A 25,187-nucleotide genomic window follows, 5' to 3' on the forward strand; every position below is an offset into this window, starting at 1 on the left:
GGTAGTGTTCTCCTTCATGAAGAAGTACTTTCCACCGAAAAAAATAGAAGAGATAGTAAGCAAGATGCACTTCTTCAGACAAAGTCCGAGTGAGACATTCTTCGAAGCATGGGATAGATTCTCTGACCTACTCTATTCATGTCCTCACTATAAACTAGAAAAATCCACTCTTGTCCAATATTTTTTCAAAGGTCTTCTCCAAGGACACAAAGTCACACTAGACATCATGAGTAATGGAAACTTTTTAGACAAATGTGGTGCAGAAACTCTAACCTTTCTTAAGAACCAAGCAGAAAAGAGTACTCATTAGGACGACACAAACAATTCCAGAACATCCCAGCCCAGTACATCCAAAGCCAATGGAATCTTTGAGGTAAAATCTGATCCAGAGATTAAAACACTAATTGAAACCCTCACAAGAAAGATAGATGCTCTTGCAACCAAACAAAAAGACCATACTCCTCAACCTTTCATGAACATAGATAAAACACCATGCACTTTCTGTTTCGATTTAAATCACATATCTACACATTGTCCCTTGCTCAACAACATCGCATCCCTTCAACTCGAATAAGTCTGTGCTTTCAATGTACCAAATGCACCGTGGAGGCAACACCCAAATTTTACATTGAATACTAATCCACAAACCTAACCACCTCCAAGGTTCACAAATCATGTCAAGCTACATAATACATTCAATCAGTTCAGACAAGGACAAGGTACCTATAACAATCAGAATAGAGCAATGGTTCCATCAAATTTTAACCAGAATTACCAAAACCTACCTATCAATAACCAAAGAGACCTAATGCCAGTTACCCAACCTACTAGTGTTCAATTAGACAAAACATCTGAGATGATGCTATCTTTGATGTAATAACAAACACATATCATGGCAACCATAAAACAAACAATCATTCTGTTACATCAAAGACAACAACAAGCTACCAATGATCAAAATGAAACTCCTAAAACACAAGAGATCAAAGCTATCACAACTTTGCATTCTAGCAAAATTGTTGACAATAAAGTAGTCTTGCCTAAAGATCCTGCACCTATAGAGATACCAGTTGCAATACAAATTTTACCAGTACCAGAACCAGAATCTGAAAAACAGATATCTCAAAATGTCCCTATATATATTCTAGTTCTTAAACCATCATCTCATGCACATGACCCTGTTATGAAATATAAAGCAAAGGCACCATTTCCAGCACGCTTGATGACACCCAAGGATGATGAAATCAGAGAGACATTCAAGAATCTAACCATAAATCTACCATTTCTAGATGCCATCAAACAATTACCCAAACATGCCAAATTTCTCAAGGATATGTGCACCAACAAAAGAATAACTAACATTCCAAGAGATGCCTTTCTTACAGAACAATTTCCATCCCTCACAGAAACCAATGGAATTGTCAAGTATAAAGATCCTAGTCATCCTACCATTCCGTGCACTATAGGAGATAAGTATACAGCTATTGCTCTACTCAATCTTGGAGCAAGTGTTAACATCCTTCCATACTACCTATTCAAACAACTCAGTTTCCGTGAGCTTACACCTACAATTATGACAATGCAATTAGCCGATCGTTCAATTAAATACCTAAAAGGCATAGTTGAAAATGTTCTAGTCAAAGTAAAAGACTTTTACTACCCTGTGGATTTTGTCATCCTTGACACCGAAGTAGCTCATGATTCCATACCTAAAGGTTGGCTATACCAATGCCCTTATCAATTACCGAAATGGATATATGACCATGTCTTTCGGAAATCTTTTAGTGGAAGTTAATGCTTTTAAAATGATGAAGCAATAAATGGAAGAGGAACTAGATAGAGAAGTGAGCATTATAGAAAATGTCGTCCAAGAATATTGGCACAAAACTTTGCCATAAAATGATGTGCATCAATTCTTATCCTTTGAAGACTCTGATTTCGACATAGATCATTATTTGGAAGATACCAGTTACAACTTGGCATATGTTCCCTTATACAATTTAGATGATGATCTACCCAAACATGAAGAGAACTCACCAGCCTAATTGTTTACTGTGGTAGAACAAAACCCTATGGAAACCTTGTTACCCAATTCACCTACATTTGACCTTAAGACACTCCTTCCTAACTTAAAATATATTTATCTTAATTTTAATGGCACCCATCCCATCATCATCTCATCCCACTTAACAAAAAAGGAAGAAGAGCGTCTGATTAGAGTAATTCAAGAACATTGCTCTGCAATTGGTTGGTCTCTTGATGATATAAAAGGAATTGATCCAAATATTTGTGAATGTTGTAAATCGTGGGGTATTGGGGTTTAGTTGTTCATCTTAGATCTATGTGGGAAGAATGGTGATGGAGAAAACCCCACTTTTTTCTTAATTCCTCAATTGTTTTTGGGTTGGTTTTTGATGTATAATGATGTGGACAACTAGCTATTATTGTTTTGATAATGAAAACATGGAAATAAAAGTTATTTTGGTATGAAAAACATGAAAAACTTAATATAAAAAAGGTAACTTGGTTAGCAAGTTATACTCATTTGATTGATTCAGATGAGTATAACCAATTTTGGTTGGGTGAATGAATGATTTAGAAGATGTTTTGAAGAACTATTGTTATGAAAAGCAAGATAAAACACTTTAAATGGAAAAAAAATAACAAGATTCAACAAAGCTTCAAGCTTTAAGGTAATGAAAATGGAAAACAATTGAATTAAAAGGAAATAAAAACAATTAACTAATTCTTATCTCCTACTCCTATTAGAGTCTAGCTATTAGTTAATTAGCTCCCTTATTTTGTGGGCATCTCTACACTTATATATGTGTAGAGATGTACAAGTTTGCCCTCTTTTATTCTTATCCAACAAGTAACCTAATCTAGAAGCTTCTTGTGCCTTCTTTGGGTGGATAGGGAGCCTTTTGGGCCCAAGCCCATGTCTTTGGTAATTTGATCCTTTGGTTTTTTGAGACTTTTGAAATTTGTCCTTGTCTTGCAAAGGGTTCAATCCTTGGTCCTTGAAATCTTGGAGTGTTTCCTGAGCTTTTGAGTTTTTGGACCCTTGAGTTGATTTTGGCCGTTAACTTTGACTTTGACCATAGACTTTTTGACACTTTTTCTCAGTTGTCCCTTAAGGTCCCTTTTAGGCTTTTCTTGGCTCTAGATCATGTCATTTGAGGTATTTGGTCAAGAATAGGCTTGTATCATGAAAAAACGATAAGAACATGAGTTTTATACATTATTAATTATATAATTTGACATAATTGAAGTATTATAAGAGGATAAAAACTTATATTTGGGGACTAATCAACTACCCCCAAATAACATTTTGGTTGTCCTCAAGCAAAGGTAAGAAATAAAACAGAAGAAGTCAAATATGTGTTATTATACTAATCTTGTTTCACAGAGTGCGACTGCATTGATCATATGCAACAAGGCCTTAAATGACTAGGAATTCCCTAGTGGACGAGCTTAAGCCTCGTGAGAGTTTTCCAGAGAAGGTATTCACAAACTTCCTCTATCTAGTACAGAGAGTCTTGTCTCCTTATTTAATCTCAGAAGTCTATACATCTCGTTAGCGGAGAATAAAGACAAGCTCCTTTGAACTTAGGATAACATATGTATAGTAATTTAATTATCCAAATATAAATGCGCAAATGTGACCAATGAAATGCAAAAGCAGAGTTGTTTCAATTTTTTTGGAGAGTATGCTTAAGGTGGGTTCTGTAGGAACCGTTATGGTTTTGCCGAATAATTTACTACGAACCACGAAACACCCACGCGTAACGGAATAAGGGGTGTCACGGTTTGGTTAGAAATTTACCTTTTAGATCAACTTCTTGATATCTCTGAGAATCCAAAAGCTATGAAATTAGCAACCACCTCTTGATCTTCTGTTGTATTCCTTTCAACATATTTGACATTGTGTGGGCAACGATCTACCAACCCCCTTCTTTCTGACAAAGCTAGAACCGATTTTGGATTTATCTTTCCTTGCCTCTCTTTTCAATCTAGATGAATAGTGAATTTTGGCCAGGAGAGAAAGGTTTCTATTTATAGGCTGCAATAGGGACCATGACAAGAAATTAGGGTTGGGCCTCCTGACGGGCTTGGGCTTCCCATGTTCGCCCAGAACACACGGCCCAAGTCCGTCAACAAATGACTTATTCCACTAAAGGCCATTGTTGCACTACCACCCTAATCCCAAATTACGTGTTATGTTTATGGGCTCCATATTATATGCTTGTGGATCTCCCCGTGTTTAAGATATCGAATGTCCGTTGATTAAATCAAGTTACTAACAACTACATTAATCAACTTCTTATGTCTTTGAGTAGTACCACTCAACTTCATTATCATGTCGGAATAATTCCACCTGCAGGGTTTACATGATAATATTTTTAAGCTCCTCAAGGGGACATCATCAACCCGACTTCCTGCAGGTCACGGATTCCTTCTATAATCAACAACACACCTTATATACAATGTCATTACCCAATCCATCGAGTTTGTTGATTCACAAATGAATCTCACTAATTGATGATTTAAAGCAATGTACAATGCACATAAGTGCCCGTTATTATATCCGGATTCAGAGGACAAGCATCTATAATAACAGAGGTGTTTGTTCTCTTATATAGTTAGCATAAAGAGAAACAACCTCACTTGGTCCTATTCAATACACACAAAGTGTACTAGTGTAATCCTATAGTCAAGATAGACTAAAACCAGATTATACTATAACCATACCAATGGTTTGCCCAAATTCATTTAGGTTGTGAACGTTTACTTATACTTTATAAGGTATTGATGATATGATCTTCTGTGTGTCACCACACACCATATCATCTACAACATAAAGTATTAGACACATGCATATAACTAATAACATATATAATATGCATAACATTTGCCCATATAATTCTCATTCAAAATATGAAGAATTAGAGTTAATACAAAAGTAATGCTTTTAGTATATAACCCTATTAGGTTCTTACAGGGATATGTTAAAACACAAACTCTCTGATAGATTCACTCAAGTTTCGCACTCTCAAGTGCAAAAGGCACTTATATTCCTCACATACACGAATGACGTCCAAAGAAAATCGGGGTCGATTGATCACACTTGCCACTTACTATCACACCATCCTATTCCTAGTTGAGCTATATGTCTTTTATTAGGAGTTACGGGGCTAAGGTCGTGGTTTAGAAATAAAAAGGAAGGGAAACCAAACTCTGATAAGTTAAGAAATTGGGTCTTCAATATATTTGTAACTAGAGAAGAACCTCGTTTTGTTCTTTGCTTCCAAATTTTTGATTCATTCTTTAGCGCTTTGGCTTTGTGACTCCATATGAAGTTTAATTTTTAGGAGTTCTAACTTTGCTTTTGTTTCTTTTGAAATCGACTCCATTTGATTTTAAAATTTTTGGGAGTTTTGATTTTTTATTTGAATCTTTATTTTCTTTTCTTTTCTTTTCTTTTCGAAGAAACTAAATGTTCTATTTTTGTACAAGGTCTTCTCTTCTTTTTTTACCGTTCATCTAATTCTCAACTCGTCAGCTGGGTAAACTTTTCATTATGTGTTGTAACGGGTGAGGGATTGATAGTGAATAATAAAAAAGGTTTTAGAAGTTTTTGAAGACTCAAAAAGCGGTAACTAGAGGAAAAATACCTTTTTAGGTTTTTTAACATTTATTTGGCTATATCGATCCAAAAAAGGCCTAAATTCTCTCATAGGATATGGCGTGGTGATCAAGCAAATGGACGTGTGGTCTTTCTATCTGGACATCCTTTGTGTCATCACTCAATAAACTTATAGATGAGGCTTTTAGCTAGATTCTTACATGATATGGAACTTAATTGTTCTAACCTTTGTCTTAGAAACTTACTACTATATACAATCAAATGCTTATGCATGCCATTCATGAAAATATACAAAAACTATTGTACGTATATTAGTCTAAGTTTGAAGAACGAATCCTTACTCTATTGCTATAATGAGACTTCTAGACCATGTATTCATTATAGAAAAAGGAAACAAGACTTTTAGTAATAAATAGAAAACTATTTTTGGTCTTTTCAAAAATGTTTTAAGAAAGAAAGAAATATACTAATATACCTAATATAAGAAATCCCTAGTTTTTGCAGAATGTTACTATACCACCCCCAAACAGAAATATGTTTTGTCTTCAAAGTATGAAGAAATAAAGAACCATTGGAACATGAGCAAAAACGGCATTACACCAGTACTCTGTTCCTCATGAAAAATATATCACCCCCAAACAAATTTGGAGCGTGGGTTGCTGGATATAGAACAAGAAATACATGGTTTATCTAAATAGTAAGTTACGTAATTATTCTACTATGAAATTTTTGGTTTTTGTATTTTTGAAAATAGATGTAGTGGAGAAATGGTGGCATGATGTATATGTATTATCTTCTACTCATATACCAAACACTAAACATTAATACATGATTATTATTATACTAACAGGTTTAAGAAATAAAAAGTGCTTAATGTAAAGCATGTAAACAACTATCTATACATACACATATGAAATGTGTTTTTTTTTTAAAAGAATATTTTTCTCAATCTAAATGTATCTCTAACCATATAGAGGGTTTCTACAAGAGAATAAAATCATACGTTTATCTAGTATCATTTTGGTTACTTTGGGATGTAAGATTTTCATTTTTTTATATCCTCAAGTTTTAAAAACTATGTAGAGATGTTATTACAAATAACTCGTACAAAAGCAGTGATTTCTAAGCTAAGTTTGAAAACAAATTACCATAACATGTGATCTTAGACAACTTTTGTGTCGACTCTTTATTGAACCCAATCTAGTCAGACTGTGGCTTCAGTTATGTGTGTTGGGGGATTTACTATGCAAGATATAAGATGTCTCGTACGAATATCATAGTGATATGGGCGACCCTTAGTAACACATAATTGATCCTCAAACCGCCCTTAGAAGAATGGCGATTGCGTGAAGAATGGCGATTGCGTACTTCTAAGGGTTGGTCTAGGTGGAATCCATTGCCCGTGTTTTTAGAAAATCATATAACTATTGTTGTATCGAGAAACTTCTATTATGAGAACGGGGAAAAACAAACATTTTTGAAAAAAGAAGTGTAAAAGAAAGAAATGAAAAATAGTATACTTACTTCATAGAGTAATACTACTCAAACTACGAGTAAAAAATGTTATAGATACTAGAATGCGCGAGATATATGTGGACTAAGGCTCCAACACTTACAATCACTCACTCCAAGAGAAGGGTCCTGTTACCAAGGATGCATTCCCATGGAATGCATTGAGAAAACATAATATGAATCCTTTATAGTCAGACATTCATGACTATATGTGGGGTCATTTAAGTCAGATTCCGCAAGATTATGCATAATATGGATGATATGTTGTTAACTACATACTAATAGTCTAAATAGTTGGGGATCTTTATAGAAAAATATTAAAGCATTTACCCCCAAACAGAATGAAATAATGCATTTAGAGTGCAAGATACTGAATGATAAGAGAAAGCTTATATAACCCATCATGGAACTTATGCAATAACCAGTCACGTTTGAATTGTCTAAGAGAGTGTGAGTGTGGTAGTAGTTTTCCTTCATGAAGCTCAGATGATGCGAAATATGACAAACTCGGCTTTTCAACCACTTGAATAAAGGGATCATCGTATGCTCTCAAGAATTCACATTCTTCCATAGATTTTGTTTCCTATTTTTTGAGCACTTCAATCAAAATGGGGTTCTTATCAACTGGAATGATAGACTCGTGAGTCGGTATATTGGGCAACGTCTCTTTATTGGGAAGGTTTAGTAAATTAAGAAGGATATCAAATACAATTGGCTTAAGTGCGAATTTGAGGTTTCTTTGAAATGGTTTAGTGGTGCAGTCTCCAGAAATTGGTTGATTTTTTATGAATGATGGTTAGCTTTCAAGAGGTGTTAAATTGTAATGGTGATGGTTGGTTGCTCTTCATACGATCTCGAGGACTCAAATAACTCTTCATTTAGTTTTGGCGTATCCACAAGATTGTGGTTCATATCTGCAATAGTAAGGATGTCACAAATTTGTTCCATCGATAAGTCTTTAATGACCAAACTAAATTGGGATCCACTTTCCACCATAGATTTTATTTTCTCCTTCTCAGGCACTCAATTTTCTTTATCCTCTTTATCATTGTCTAAGTGTGTCGAGTTAGTTTCCAACACAGGTTCTAGAGTTTCTTCTATCGGAGTATTCTCTTGCATAGGTGATGATGTACTAGGACAAGTGAGAGAAACGACAACTTCATGCATGTAATCATCATCATTAGATATGGAATTCACACGATAGTCAGGTGGATGGTGATGTGGTTTTAATTTGTCATAAATATCAGGATGAGCTTTAGCAATTGGATATGCTATAGTAACACCTTGTTTCTCTTATTGCTTTGGTTCTGGATTGGTGGGGAGAATATTAGTCTCAGATGTGGTATCAATTAAAATGGATTGGAGAAAACAGGTCTTTGCTATTTGTTGTATTTGTATTATTTGCTCGGCCATTACCTGGTAAAGTTGTTATGTGATAGATGGTGGAGTGGAATACGAATTTGACATGGATGGTGATGTGAATGGTAATAGACAGTTAGTGAACCAATATTCTAACTGACCAGGTGTAGGTGTGAATGATGGTTGACTATTTGTGTCTGAACTCTATGAATTGTTTGCATGATTATAAAACTTTTGAGTGTATTAGGTACTAGGGAAATTTGAAAATTGAGGTTCGTAATCGTAAGAATATTCCATAGGAGGCTCGAACTCGGTATATGACGTACATTGAGACGCCCAATGATACGGACTACCACAATAAGAACAAGGTTCTGGGTTTGCATTGTAATTCCATGACGATTGCGATGCATATTGATAAGCCATGGATTCTCAAACAAGGATGATGCACAAATAGTAGAAATTCATTTTTTTGAATTTGTATATAAAAACATTGAAAGTGTGTAGATTTAATGTTATTCCCTATTCAAATCGGATATTTTATGCATAAAACTAGGTTTTGGGGCTCTACACGCTTCAAGAGGGAAGATCACTACTTCACAACATGGGGTGCTACCAAGAATTTCACTCGTAATGAAATGAGGGAGGGGAGTGAGTAAGGTAGTTGGTCCACTGGAATCTGGTAGTTTTCCACTCTCAATCTTCGTGCTAAATGTTTGTCCTGTGGACATGACTAGATTGGCTCTACTTGGTTGATTTAAAATTTTTTTTTAGTCAATGTAGCATTTGAATCACGCAATGTCCGTTTAATTAAAGTGAGGATTAGTCCCACTTGTTGTTATTGTATGGCTCGGGTTTAGCCTTAAGCGCGTCAAGTAAATACAATACTGAATTTTAACACAAAGTCATGCAAGTATGCTTTTGTAAACAACCAAGTATTCTTGATTGGGAGTTACGAGGAGGTAAAGAAATTACCTCCCAAGTGTGCGTACACGTACTTGGGTATGGAGGTGACGTGGTGGGGTTTGACCGAGTGTTGGGTGTCTCGATACATCAAACCTACCTTCCAAGCTTTACATTATTTTGGTTACAAAATTTCTAAACTAAACCCACATTCTGGGTTGAAAAGGTGGCAAAGGTATTGGTTTCCAAATTTGCCTTCGTAGGCTCAATTAACAGAAATGCAAAGCAAAAAGTAACTACGTTTAAAAAACTTAACTAAACGTTATTTAACTATCAACTATGTGATTATGAAAATATAACAAGAAATGTCAAAGATTGAATTTTTAATTTCCAAGTTGATTTGTAATGCGCGAGCGTATTGTTGCACTACTCGCCTCGCGTATTCAAATGTCCCAAGTTAATCAAATATTCAACACTTTGGTAAGTTTAAAAACTTAAACCAAAAGACAAATACTTCCTATTTTAAATTTGAGCTTGATATTATCCTAAACCTTATGTTTAAGCAAGTTGATATTATCTTAATCTTTATCTTTAACCAAGTTGATATTATCCTAATTAATAATGATAAAAACAAAAGATGAAATTTTCTAAAAAACTTTAAACTTTATCTACTAATGACAATAAATTAAGTTGTTTTGATTTTTTTTTTGTTTATTTCTATTATTATTATTTTTTTTATATTTTTGAATGTGAAGACCTCTAAATATTGGAAATCTATCTAGTATTACATCATTAACATTTAAGCAAATACGAGTTAAGCAGAAAAGTATACACTACAAAGCCTTCAATCTGAGCAAAGGATTTGTATTGGTTCAGCAAGGTAAAGGGGTCGGTCGTTGGTCGGACCGGGCGGGCACGAGTCGGGCGTGGGCGGTCACGGTCGGTGCTCCAACCGCTTTTGACCGGTTTCCTCCAGTTGCTTTCCAAAGTTGTTTTCAATTTGGATTAAGACCTGAAATCATAAACAAAACATATCAGTAAGATCCAACAGGAAAAAAACTAAAAATTAAGAAAAACAAGTTGAGCAATTTTAGAAAAAGAGAGAGATACTCCCCCTTTGATTCACTATTCTTCTCATATCAGTAAATCCATGGCCCCATTTGAATGTTGTAAATCGTGGGGTATTGGGGTTTGAAGTTGTTCATTTTAAATCTATGTGGGAAGAATGGTGATGGACAAAACCCCATTTTTTTTCTTGATTCCTCTATTGTTTTTCTGATGGTTTTTGATGTATAATGATGTTGAAAACTAGCTATTAATGTTTTGATAATGAAAACATGGAAATAAAAGTTGTTTTGGTATGAAAAACATGAAGAACTTAATATGAAAAAGGTAACTTGGTTAGCAAGTTTGTCACACCCCAAATTTCTAGAAAATTAAAATAGGGAACTATCCTCAACCTATTCCATCTTCTGAAAACCCAGGATGAAACGAAACCCTAATAACCCATTACTAAACACGATATAGAAAAAATGAGATCAAATTAAAACCGAAAGAACAACTCTTCATTCACCAATAAAATCTATTTTAATCATTTCAACTTGGAAGACAAATTAGTTCCGTTTTCTCAAAAACGACATGTAGTTTCTTCCCAAGTAAGATTTCAATCCCAATATACATTTCCAAGAAACTCATATAAGTGTACTCATCATTCCCATTTTCCAAATTAACTCACAATATAAATACCACTTACATTCCACTTATTTAATACACATATAATAACTTAATTAAATATGAGTTTGATACACCTTACCTTTAAGCCATCACGTCGTTTTAGGGTAGGATATTTACGTCCCCTGCATACCATATTAACAAATCCTACCTTTTTTTTTTTTTTTTTTTTTTTTTTTTTTTTATCAGTAAGCGAGGTTTTTAGAGAGGTCCCCTACCCCTTTTCATAAAATAAATAAATAGCTTGTTACATCCTTACATATTGCTTTCCACTCGCATCTTCAAAAATAATTTTCTTTACATCCTCCGAAAAGGAACTAGGGACTAGCTCTATGTATCTAACAGTAGGAATGTTTTGTGCCAGCACATCAGCTAGTCTGTTGGTCTCCCTAAAAACATGAAAGATATTAAAATGTTCTAACTCTAGTTTCAAAGCTTGTATACTTTGAATGAGTTTCTCTGCCATCCATGGATACTTGTTGTTGCCGTTCAAGAAGGAGATAACATTGGATGAATCCGTTTGTACCTCGATCTTTTTGATGCCTTTCCTGACTGCCATCTTTAAACCTTGCTCTACTGCCTGCAACTCGATCAGTGCAATGCTTTTCAAGTGTGTGCTGCCATTACTCGCTGCTATTACTTCACCCTGGTCATTTCTTATCACTGCTGCCCAGCCCCCCCCTCAGTTCCTTGTAGAGTCCCATCAGTGTTTAGATTGTATATCTCCACAGCTACTCTTACCCACTTGCAGTACTCTCGTGTTTCTTTCTTCTCTCCCACTTGTATATTCCACTTATCCATGAATAGTTGAGCATCAGGCCCTTGCGTCATTTTAATGTTCATTCCCATAAGTTTTGTTCTTGTATTGCTAATCACTGCATCCACCACCTGCTGTGCATCTGCGTTTTTATTTTGGAAGATACGGTCATTTCTTGACTTCCAAATCCAATACATGTAGGCATTCCAGACAAGTCAATAAGAATCTTGAATACATCCTTTACCTCGTGTCTCTGTTTCCACCCATTGAACCTCTTCTTCCCATGTCAGAGCTGCTACTCGAGTGAATCCCATTCTCTGAAGAAGACGACTCCAAACAGTGTTTGCGAAGTTGCATCTGTGAAACAGGTGGTGCTCTGTTTCTATGCCTTGCCAACACAACACACAAGTATCAGTTTGCACTTTCTTCCACACTTTCAATTTCTGCAGCGTCTTGAGTCCATTACTTAGAGCCATGCAACTGATGAAGGAAATGGCTAGATTCTATTTGAATACCGGACCAGCTTACTCCATAGCAATTGGCCTTATACTTCTCACACTCTCATATGTCTCTTTCATGCTATACTCACCATGACTTGGCGATGTCCAAACTACCTTGTCTTCTTGCCCCATTATTTCAATCTTCTCGATCTCCCGTAAACTCTCGACATGGACGTATGTAATGGCGTGGAATACTCCATTTCCCTTCCTCTATAAAATCAGCTACCTTGTTTTGGATATGGCATGTGCTATTATATAATAGGGATTGTGGGAACTTTGACCCAGATATCGAAGAGAGTACCAAGGGTCATTCCAAAACTTGTGTCATTTCCATCTCCGATTTGGTGTATAACAATATCATTTTTGCCTCCTTTCTTTCTTTGAGTATATTCCGCCCGACTCCATGAACAGTCTTGTGGTATTTTCATCAGCCAAAACTTCTATCTTTTACTAAGTTCTTATATATCCAAGTAACCCATAAGTTTTCTTTCTTTGTTACAATCTTCATTTGCCTCATTGTAGCCGCTTGATTAACCTTTCCTAAGTTTCGATTCAGTTCTCCCTCCTCATAAGGATAGCGGACATCATCCCACCCAATCGGTGCATGTGCTTGTGTACAATCTGCCCCTTCCATAGGAAATTCGGCATAATCTGTTGATATCATCTATAGTTTTACGTGGAATTGTGAAGGATGTCACCGATGAACACTCAAGTTATTTTAACTTTGCCTTAATCAACTGTAATCTTCCTGCGTATGAAAGTAACTTCCCCTTCCAGCTTTGAATTCTCTTGGTCACTTTAAGGATCAAAGGATTACAATCAGTCGATTTTAACATTGTCGTAATCAAGGGTAATCCCAGGTATTTCACTGGCAGCTCACCTCTTTGAAATTGTAATACTTGCTCCATCTCATTGCTTGTGTTATCATCCACTCCTGCAAGAAATATGCTGCTCTTTTGTACGTTAACCTCTAGCCCTGACACCCTCCTGAAAGTATCCAAGTTTTGCTTAAGTGCTGTAGCACTTTGTACATCCCCATACAAAAAAGCCATAAGATCATCTGCAAATGACAAATGCGTGATAACTGGATCTATGCACTTATGATGTAGTTTGTATTTTCCACTCCTTACACTATGAAGCATAATCTTTGAGAACAAATCCATAACCAAAACAAAGAGATATGGTGATATGGGGTCACCCTGTCTTATCCCTTGTTTCCCTCTGAAATACCCGTAGGAGGAGCCATTAATCATGATAGAATACGATGCTGTTTCTACATAAACTTTAACCCATGTAATAAACCTATCTGGCATTCCCACTCGTTTCATAGCAAATTCCACTGCTTCCCATCTAACTGAGTCATAAGCCTTTCTTAAATCCACTTTTACAGCACATCTTGGCGGAGTTTGATCACGATGATAGTTATGCATGATTTCGTGAGATAACGAATATTATCTTGTATACTCCTTCGGGTGATAAAGGCTGATTGGTTATCGTTAACAACTTTCGGCATAAAAATTTTCATTCTTTTTGTCATGACCTTCGTGATACACTTATACATCACTCCACAGCAAGCTATAGGTCTATAATCTCCTAGAGAAGTAGGAATATGAATTTTGGGGATGAGAGTAATACATGTGGAATTTACCTCTTTTAGCATCTGATTTGAGTGAAAGAAGTTCCTTGCTGCTCTTATGAAGTCTTCTCTAATAACTCTCCAAGAACATTTGTACAAGAACGAAGAGAAGCCATCGCTTCCCGGTGATTTATCATTGCCTATGTTCGCAAGAGCCTCTATGATTTCATCCCTTGTCACATCTTGCTGTAATTTTCCACTATCTATCACATCAAGCTGCTGCCTTGGTTCCATACCTTGGTATACACTGAAATCCACTGCTGGCATGTTAGGAGGGCTGTAAAGTGCTTCATAAAAGTTCACACACTCATCTCCTATAGCTCTCGAGTCTTGTATTACATTTCCAGCTTCATCTTTCAAACACGAGATTTTATTAACAATTCTTCTTGCTTGCATGGACTTGAAGAAATACTTAGTATTATTGTCTCCCAATACTATCACCTGATCTTTCGACTTTTGCCTGAACATGTTCTCCTTTGAGTTAATTGCTTGCACATGCATTGTTATAGCTTCCCTTTCTTTTCTAATCAGATCCCTATCTACCGGCCGTGTGCTTGTAGTTTGATGCGTATCGATCCATTGCTGCCTTTAGTTTCCATGACTCGTTGACCACATTCCCTATTCTTTCACTCGTTCCATCATGATCGGTCTTTGCCTTTGTCGATTTTAACTTTTTCATGAAGATGAACATCGGATTGCCCTGGTTGGACTCTTCGGGCTTCCTCTCTTGTGTTCATAAAACCTCTCTCATTATACCGAAGTTAAAGAATCAAACGCTTTTTGCTTCGATTTCGTTGAGCTATAGTCGTAACTACCATGGTTGAATGATCAAAGCGACTCTGGATTCTTAAACTCTGCCTCATGATCCCTATATGCTCCTATCCATTCCGCGATTGGCCATAACTTCGATCCAATTTGTAAACCGATTATGTTATCTTGCTTATTATTCCATGTTAGATAGTTTCCTTTACTTTTGATGTCCACCGGATCCTGCGGCATCCACACATTCTAGAAGATCCGCAAAATGATACATTCTTGTCTCTCGCTCCTCCTATCTTCTCTCGGCATTTAAAATTGAGTTGAAATCCCCAATATAATCCACGGCTTCGTATAGTACAAGATAGGTCTATGATGTTTCTCCAAAGGTTCCTTCTTGTGCCCATGTCATTGCTACCATACACCATTTGTAGCAATGAACTCCTCCCCGATATAGTTGCCACTTCCATCGTAATCTGTTGCCCGATTTTCTGTTTCAGCCTAGCTTCACATACCCTCGGGTTCAAAGATACCCATATGTTACTCACATTATTCCCATTATCATTTCCCTCCATTTGCCAATCTGTAAAAGTTCTGTTAAAAATTCTGTCTTGATTCTTATTCTTAACTCTTGTTTCAACAATACCCATCAAATCTACTTCAAACTTTCTCACCATTTCTCTTACCTCCACTTGTTTGAATGCTTTGTTAAAACCCCGAACGTTCCAGCATGCGAGGTTTATCATAAATCTGTTAGTAGTTGAGTCAAAGGACTCTGAATAGCCCTTTCTTTGTTATTCCCACTCTCCTTTCCACTGCTGCTGCTGGACTCTGTTTGTATCCATTCCCTAGGTTCTGCTATACCATTTCCATCTTCAGTGTCATCAAGAAGGTGTTTAAACCTGTTGTCTCCATGTTTAAGCATATGAATCCTCCTTTGAAATTCTTGTTCTCTCTTTGCTTCATATCTTTGTTCCCCTCGTTCACTATTCCCTTTGTTACTATCTGTCTCCATTACTTCTTTTCCCTCTTTGTTCTTCATGCTTTCATTACTCCTTGATTTCTGGTGTGATTTTTGTTGAACTTCCCATTCTTTCTCTTACGTGATGTCGTGTATCTCTTGGACCTCTTGTATTCTTGGTTCGGTAGCTTTTTTCTTCTGTTCTTCTGACCTTCTTTTGTTCATCCTCAGCTCCCAATCCTTTGTGTTCCCCATCTTTCTTGTTATTCTTCTTCAGCCCAAACCGATTTCCTAGCTTCTTACGCTTTTCGGCTTCTTTGGGCAACTCGGTCAAGCAGTGTGCCGAATACGACATTCAATACAACATGGAGGCTTCCGGTTGTATTCAAACTCAATATTATACGCTATTCTTTAGTCTAACACCACCGGGATGCTTTTTGGGTATTTGCACTTCGTGATTAATCTCTATGCACACTCTTGCATACGATGTTCTCGCCATATTTTCAGTAAGTCGATGCGTGAACATTGGTACTCCTAATCGTGACTTCCTAATTTGACTAAATCCCTCGTTCCACATTTCCATTGGTAACCCTTTTACAACTACCCATATTGGTATTGTTCTTAATTCCCTTGTTTCAAAACCTCCACAAAAGTCTCCAAGGCCTCACTACAAACATTTTCGGGCAATATGAAAAGATCCAATGTCCAACACCGCTTTTACGATCTTCATCTTTCTCAAACCGAAAGGTAAACATGGTGTCTGCGCATAAGGCTTCATTTTAAATTTCTTTACCCTCCAAGTTCGACTAACCATCTCCTTTACATAGTTGTAATTCATTCTTTTACCTACAAATGAACCCACCACCAGATTTTCAATTTTTTTTATTGAATGCGGTAAACCGAGAGCTCGCACATGGATCGCGTGTTTTCCATTAACTATAGTCGGAGGAATAAAGCTCAGTTCTTCTTTTCCTGCCGATCCTTTACCTATCACCCTCTGCCCAAGTACTTTTAGTATTTTTGTTCCATTACCCCGGATTTGAACATTCCCATCATGCTCAACGGTCTCTATTTACTTCTTTCTTTTTGCAGATCCTATGTTTTCGGTGTTTGTTCTGAGCTAGTTCCTTCGCCTCCTCTCTTTCTCCCTTCCTTATAATAGCCCTCAACCTCTTGTTGAAGTTTTTGAAACATATCTTGGCTGCCTAGAGAGCCTTACTTCCCACTTCCGTGTCCTTAGCTTCCTTTCCTTTCAAGTTTTCTTTTTTGGGTCTCCACGGCTTGGCCCTTGAGAGAAGCCTTTTTGATCCTTTTTGTATTTCGGTACCGCTCAACGCGTTTGCTTCAAACTGAATACGTACTTGTGGATCTTCGTCAGGCAATGGCCCATCGTTATCTAGCCTTCGCCTGAGTCTTTCTAAAGAGTTGACTCCATATTTCTTTAAAAGTGCAGTCCTGAGTAGTTCTATATCACCCTCCTCATCAGATGATTCAAATTCATGCTCAGAATCATCATTGTAGTTTCCTACCCTAGGTGGTGTGCTAGGGTTCGAAGCTATTACAGACCTAAGCTCATGAGTTTTTTTCATGTTTTCCTAATATTTTGGTAAAAGATGATAATACCCATAAGGTTTAAAATCTCCCCTTAGAGGTCCCCATTAACAACTGTATGTTCTTTCCTTAACAAATCCTACCTTCCTGCAAAATAGCCATCCTATATCAATATTATATGATCAACGCTAGGGTTTAGGGTTTAGAGGCTTAGTCCTTGTCTTACAAAGGGTTTAGTCATTGATCCTTGATGCCTTAGAGTGTTTCATGTCCTTTTGTGTGTTTGGGCTCTTGAGTTCACTTTTATCGTTGACTATGGCTTTGATCGTTAACCGTTGACTTTTGACAGTTTGACTTTTGTGCACTATTTCTTAGTTGTTCCATGATGTCCCTTTAAGGGTCTTTTTGTCTTATTTTGGCTCTATAACACGTCTTTTGAGGTATTAGTTCCAGAATAGGGATGTATCCAGAAAAAGTGATAAGAACATGAGTTTTCTACATTCAATCAATCAATCAGGTCTTTTGCATTCATTATAGTGCAAGCTCACACGTAGGTGCATTCAATCAGGTGTTTTGAATTCATTATAGTGCAAGCTCACACGTTGGTGCATTCAATCATGTGTTTTGCATTCTTTCTAACGTAAGCTCGCTTATTGGTACGTTCATTCAATCAATCAATTGTTTTGCATTGATTATAATGCAAGCTCACACGTAAGTGTATACAATCAAGTGTTCCGCATACATTCAATCAATCAAGTGTTTTGCATTCGTTCTTATGCAAACTCCCACGTAGATGCATTTAGCCAAGTGTTTTGCATTCTGTCAGTGTATAAAGTGGGGTTATGGGTTTGGAAGTTGTGAATCCTAGATCAAACTTATATGATCAAGGCTAGGGTTTAGGGTTTGGAGGCGTAGTCCTTGTCTTACAAAGGTTTTAGTCAGTGATCCTTGATGCCTTGGAGTGTTTCCTGTCCTTTTGTGTTTTTGCGCCCTTGATTTCATTTTTATCGTTGACTATGGCTTTGATCGTTGACCGTTAACTTCTGACAGTTTGACTTTTTTGCACTATTTCCCAGTTGCTCCATGATGTCCCTTTCAGGGTCCTTTTGTCTTCTTTTGCCTTTATAACACGTCTTTTGAAGTATTAGTTCCAGAATATGGTTGTTTCCTGAATAAGCGATAAGAACATGAGTTTTCTACAATCAATCAATCAATCAGGTGTTTTGGATTAATTAGAGTGCAAGCTCACACATAGGTGCATTCCATCATGTGTTTTGCATTCTTTCTAACGCAAGCTCGCTTGTTGGTACGTTCATTCAATCAGTCAATTGTTTTGCATTGATTATAATGCAAGCTCACACGTAAGTACATTCAATCAAGTGTTTTGCATACATTCGATCAATCAAGTGTTTTGCATTCATTCTAATGCAAACTGCAACGTAGATGCATTTAGTCAAGTGTTTTGCATTCTGTCGGTGTATAAAGTGGGGTTATGGGGATTGGATGTTGTTCATCCTAGATCAAACTTATATGATCAAGGCTACGGTTTAGGATTTAGAGGCTTAGTCCTTGTCTTACAAAGGGTTTAGTCATTGATCCTTGATGCCTTGGAGTGTTTCTTGTCCTTTTGTGTTTTTAGGCCCTTGAGTTCACTTTTATCGTTGACTGTGGCTTTGAATGTTGACCGTTGACTTTTGACAGTTTGACTTTTTGGCACTATTTCCCAGTTGTTCCATGATGTCTCTTTCAGTGTCCTTTTGTCTTCTTTTCGTTCTATAACACGTCTATTGAGGTATTAGTTCTAGAATAGGGCTGTATCCGGAAAAAGCGATAAGAACATGAGTTTTCTACAATCAATCAATCAATCAGATGTTTTGCATTCATTATAGTGCAAGCTCACACGTAGGTGCATTCAATCATGTGTTTTGCATTCTTTCTAACGCAATGTCGCTTGTTGGTACGTTCATTCAATCAATCAATTGTTTTGCATTCATTATAATGAAAGCTCACACGTAAGTGTATTCAGTCAAGTGTTTCGCATACATTTAATCAATCAAGTGTTTTGCATTCATTCTAATGCAAACTCCCACGTAGATGCATTTAGTCAAGTGCATTCTGTCGGTGTATAAAGTGGGGTTATGGGGTTTGGATGTTGTTCATCCTAGATCAAACTTATATGATCAAGGCTAGGGTTTATAGGCATAGTCCTTGTCTCACAAAGGGTTTAGTCATTGATCACGGAAGCCTTAGAGTGTTTCCTGTGATTTTGAGTTTTTGGGCCCCTGAGTTCACTTTTATCGTTAACTATGGCTTTGAACGTTGACCGGTGACTTTTGACAGTTTGACTTTTTAGCACTATTTCCCAGTTGTTTCATGATGTCTCTTTTAGGGTCCATTTGTCTTCTTTTGGCTCTATAACACATCTTTTGAGGTATTAGTTCCATAATAGGGCTGTCTCCGAAAAAAGCAATAAGAACATGAGTTTTCTACAATCAATCAATCAATCAGGTATTTTGCAATCATTATAGTGCAAGCTCACATATAGGTGCATTCAATCATGTGTTTTGCATTATTTTTAACGCAAGCTTTTTTTTTTTTTTTTTTTGAAAGGCAAGCAGGGTTTTTGAGAGGTCCCTTACCCCTATTTTATTGAAAATATAAAAGTATCCTGGTTACATTCGTACGTACTGCTTGCCTGTGGCATCATCAAATACTATCTTTTTTACATCTTCCGAAAAAGAACTAAGAGTAAACTCTATGTAGCTAACTGTAGGTATAGCAGGTGGTAATATATCTGCTAATTTGTTTGCCTCTCTAAAAACATGAATAATGGAAAAAAAAAACTCTATTTGTCCTATCAAGTCCTGCATTTTGCCATCATATGATTTGCTTTCGCCATGGATCTTTGTCCTCTGTTCTTCATGTATGCCTCTACAACCTTAGAGTCGGGTTTTCGCCTTGATTTTCTTGCACCCTTTACTCCTCCTAACCTCGGTCCCCTGTTCCAATCCTTGCAACTCAATCAAGTCAATTGGGTTGTAGTCTGCTTTTCCTTGTGCTGCCGCTATTACATCCCCATTTTCATCTCTCAATGCTGCGGCCCATCCTCCTTGATTCCCTTGAAGAGTTCCATCTGTATTTAGATTATTCACTCCTTCTCCTGCTTTCTCCCAGCGACAAGTCCTTCTCTCTATGTGTTTTGTCCCTACATCTATGTTCCATATTTGCATAACTCTGCTCCTCTCTAGCCCTTCTTGCATTTTTGTGCTAAGTGATTGCAGCTTTTTCTGGACATCTCGAATAATGATTTTTCCTACCTGTTCTGCCACTGTTTGCTTGCTCTGAAAAATCCTCCTGTTCCTTTCTTGCCAGACATTATAAATGAAGCCATTTAAAAGTAACTTTAGTGCATCTTGTTTGTATCCTTGTCTTGATGAAGATTGCATCACCCACTCTATTTCTAGCTGCCAAGATGCTGCTCTCGCTCTTTGATAGCCTGCAAATTCCATAATATACTTCCACACAAACTGTGAGTATGTACATTCATAGAATAGGTGCGTCTCTGTCTCTGTTCCATTCCCACATATCACGCAAGTATCATCTTGCACTTGATTCCATTCTTTCATCTTTACCAGCGTCTTGAGTCCTTGTTTGAATGTCATCCATGCTATGAACGAATGACGCGGGATTCTATTCGGGAACCATACAATTCGCTTCCATGTTATTTCAGTTTTGTTGTCTCTGATGGTTTCATATGTATCTCTTAATTTGAAATCCCCTTTTTGTGATGCTGTCCAGAGTATACGATCATTCCCTCTGCTGGTTTGATTTAAGATTCCATTTTCATAACAATGTCGCCATGTATATGCCAAGGAGTGCTCCATTTCCCATTCTCAACCAAATTCAAGAATGGGGCATTGAGATTACCGCGTTGAATCATAGATTAGTTGGCGATGGAAGGTGTTCTTTGAGAATTCCCATGGGATGCCATGGGTCCAACCAGAATTTTGTATCTACTCCATCTCCGATTTGGTGCTTCACAATCAGTTTTGCTTCTTTTCTATTCTTCAGTATGTTCCGCCAAACCCAGCTGCAATCATTTGGTATCTTTAAATGCCAAAAATTCTTCTCCTTTATCAAGTTTCTTTCCATCCATTGCACCCACAAGGTATTCTTTCCACTTACCAGATTCCAGACATGCTTCAAGTTCGCTGTAGTGTTTGCTGTTCTGAGACATCGAATCCCAAGTCCGCCTTCTGCATAAGGTACACACAAGTTCTCCCAACTGATAAGAGCATGGGAGGTTGCACATTCTGGCCCAGACCACAGAAAGTTACGACATAACTGATTGATATTATCTACTGTTTGCTGAGGAAGAACAAAAGATGCCGTCCAATAGATACTCATATTGTTTACTACCTTCAACAGCTGCCCTCTCCCTGCGTAAGACAAAGCTCTACCTTTCCAAGCTTGTATCCTGTTCCTAACTCTCTTTATCAATGGCAAGCAGTCTGTAGACTTCAATCTCGTTGTTATTAATGGCAGCCCGAGGTACCTCACTGGCAGCTCTCCCATTTGAAACTTAATGATGCTCCTCATTTGCGCAGTTCTAGTAGCAGCCATACCCGCATAGAACATGTTACTTTTCTGTAAATTTACTTGTAATCCCGAGCACATTTTGAATTGTATCAAAGTTTCCTTCAATGTTCTCACTGTATGTAAATCTCTGTTCATAAAAGCAATTAAATCATCCGCAAATGATAAATGCGTTATTTGTGGATTTGTGCATTTGTAATGCAGCTTGTACTCTCCCTCCTCCACGCTTCTTTTTAGCATTTGAGTGAAAAACTCAATCACCAAGACAAAAAGGTATGGGGACATTGGGTCCTTGTCGAATCCCTCGCTTACCTTGGAAGTATCTAGAAGGTGTACCATTTATCATGATGCTATATCTTGGCATTTCAATGCATTTTTGAATCCAGTTCACAAACTGTAAAGGAACCCCAATTCTAGTTAACGCAAACCTGACTGCCTCTCATCTTACAGAATCATATGCTTTCCTTAGATCAATTTTCACTGCACATCTAGGTGGCCCATTATCCCTATGATAGTTGTGTAACAACTCATGCGAGAGCAGGATATTATCCTGAATACTCCTTCCAGAAATAAATGCTGACTGATTAAGAGAAATCACCTGCGGCATAAATGCTTTCATTCTGCACGTCATAATCTTCGTAATACATTTGTATATCACATTGCAACATGCAATGGGCCTATAATCACCCACAGAGCTCGGTTTCTATATCTTTGGTATTAAGGTAATACATGTGGAGTTCACCTCTTGCAACATCATGCCTGAACGAAAGAAATTTTTCACCGCTTTTACAAATTCATCCCCAATAATCTTCCAGGCTGCCTAGAAGAATAAAGACAAGAAACCATCACTTCCTGGAGCTTTGTCATTGTCTATATTGGCCAAACATTCTATGATTTCATCTCAAGTAATTTCCTTGATCAACTCTGCTTGAGTTAATTGATCGATTTGCTCTACCTGAATGTCACTCATCATGGTAAAATCCATATCTTCCATCTGTGTCGGGCTGTATAATTCTTTATAAAACTTCAGACATTCCTCTCCAATCTCTTCAATATCTTCAATAACCTTTCCCTGTGGATCTGCCAGACATGTGATTTTATTGGTCATTCTCCTTGCTTTTACTGTATTGAAAAAATACTTCGTGTTGCTATCCCCAAGGGTTACGATCTGCTCTATGGATTTCTGTTTACATTCTTTCTCTTCCTGAATTGCCGCTGTGATATACTCTCTTGTTACCACTCTTTCCTTTGTGATGAACTCTACATTCATAGGTTGAGCTTGTAGCAGCGTCTGTACCTCATCTAGTTCTTTCTCAACCTCTTTTTTCCTTGTGCAAGCCTTCCCTTTGTCTCTATTCCAATTGATCAACGCTTGTTTTACATTCCTCAGTTTCTTCATGAACGTGTACATTGGGTTCCCAACCACTGGTATCCTCCATGCTTCCTGTACCACTTCATTGAAACCTTCCTCATCAATCCAATAATTAAAAAATCGAAAGGACTTTTTTGTCTTACCTCTACTTCTTATTGCTTTCACCACCATGGATGAGTGATCTAAGGTTGCTCCTGGGTTGTAAAATGCTGCCTCTGTATCTCCAAACTCATTTATCCATTCAGCGTTACCCATTACCCTGTCCAGTTTTCTCCACTTCCTAACATCTTGCTTATTACTCCATGTTAAGATATTCCCTAAATACTTCAAATCCACCAACCCCGCCATTGTTACACAGTGAAGCAAATCTTGAAAATGATATGCCCTTGTGTCATCTCCTCCTACTCGTTCTTGCATTCAATATTGAGTTAAAGTCTCCCCCAAAGCCAAGGCTTTTGTATCGTGCAAGATAAACTGAATCGACTTCCTCCATAACTCTCTCCTTCTCTCTCTGTCATTTGATCCATATACCACTGTTATCACACATGATTTTCCATTTTGAAGCTCAGCATCCATAGTAATGCTTTGCTCATCTTTCTCCATGATGTTTATTTGACACTTATGTGAATTCCAGCAACACCAAATTCTGCCCAAATCACTATATTCATAGTTGTGCTCTGCCATCCATCCCGGGCAACACTTGTTCAAAACTGTTTGCATGTTTTGTTCTTTTACTTTTGTTTCCACCACACATAAAATTTCTAACTCATACCTTCTAATGATTTCCTTTATTTCAAACTGCTTAAAAGCTTGATTGAGACCCCTAATGTTCCAGCAACCTACACTTATCATAAAGATGGATTTTGAGATGTCAAGGGTCCAAATCGAGACCCTCCTTGTGCTACGCCCTTCTTCAAACTACCACCATTATCAACTCTTTTCATTATATTTATAACTCGACCTGGCTTCTGATTGATCCCACTCAAGACCACGCCTTGCACTTTCATACTTACACTTGTATTCTCAGTGTCACCTTCCTTCTGCACCTTCTTTGAGTTATTTTCTGTGACTTCTTTCCCACTTTGCCTCTGCTAAACCTCAGTGCATAACTTATTTCCATTTTCTGTTCCTCTTGTTATTCCTTTCTCCTCCTCTCCTGTTCCTACTTGACTGGTGGTTGCCTTATATTTCTTTGTTGGTGTTTCCCATACCCCATCCTCAGTCACATCATTTCCACTCTGTTCCCCCTCTTCTTTGGTCTCTGAGTTATTTGCTTCTCCATTCATCTTTGTATCTCTGTCTCGATCTTTTTTAAGCCACACCTCATGTTTAGTTATTTGGGTTCCTCTCTTCCCCACATTCTTGCTACAAGCATTATCTGTATGTCCAAACATCTTGCATGTTAGACAACGAGGTGGTTTCCAGTTGTACTCAAACTGAATCTCATTGACCCTCATATCATCCACTACCACTGTTATACTCTTGCATATGTCGTTCGATGTATACTGGGTATTTACAATCAATATATCTGGGTATTTACAATCAATATCTACTTCGATGTATACTCTTGCATATGTCGTTCTCTTCTTCTCCTCAGTGAGTTTGTCAGCAAACATTGGTACACCAATTGCACTCCCCACCAAATTAAATCCCTCCTTATCCCATAGCTCCATTGGAAACCTTTTCATTATAACCCACACTGGTAGTGTCTTCATCTCTGTCACTTCTGATTCTATGAAAAGTTACCATGGTCTTATTACGAACAATCTGCTCGCTATATGAAATGATCCAACGTCTAATATCTTCCTTTTGTCATCCTCGCTGTCAAACTTAAATGTGAACATGGTTTCACCATAAGTTTGCATCGTGAAATTGTGCTGCAACCTCCAAGTCTTTCCAACAATCTCTT

At 37.3% G+C, this 25,187-nt stretch overlaps 1 protein-coding gene across 1 annotated transcript; it reads right to left on the bottom strand.

The window, feature by feature from the left end:
• Positions 1–21,246: 21,246 nt before the first annotated feature.
• Positions 21,247–23,626, bottom strand: LOC147524397 (uncharacterized). The gene is made up of 5 exons (XM_086574588.1): positions 22,862–23,626; positions 22,649–22,726; positions 22,355–22,540; positions 22,219–22,229; positions 21,247–22,036 (listed from the first exon to the last, which is right to left on the bottom strand). Exons 1-5 carry the CDS (start codon positions 23,624–23,626, stop codon positions 21,247–21,249), a joined length of 1,830 nt encoding a protein of 609 aa, XP_086430714.1.
• Between the last annotated feature and the right edge of the window lie 1,561 nt (positions 23,627–25,187).

The sequence above is a fragment of the Coptis chinensis genome, chromosome 1 (assembly GCF_015680905.1).
Source record: "Coptis chinensis isolate HL-2020 chromosome 1, ASM1568090v1, whole genome shotgun sequence".
NCBI classification, from domain to species: Eukaryota; Viridiplantae; Streptophyta; class Magnoliopsida; order Ranunculales; family Ranunculaceae; genus Coptis; species Coptis chinensis.

Excerpts from the sequence above, each read along its gene's own strand:
- LOC147524397 (XM_086574588.1), bottom strand. The coding sequence starts at position 23,626 with ATGGCGGGGTTGGTGGATTTGAAGTATTTAGGGAATATCTTAACATGG. Across the intron at positions 22,727-22,861 it reads CCATGATGAGTGACATTCAG|GCAGCCTGGAAGATTATTGG; the intron begins GTAGAGCAAATC and ends TTATTCTTCTAG. Across the intron at positions 22,541-22,648 it reads CAGGCATGATGTTGCAAGAG|ATTATGACGTGCAGAATGAA; the intron begins GTGAACTCCACA and ends TGTATTACGAAG.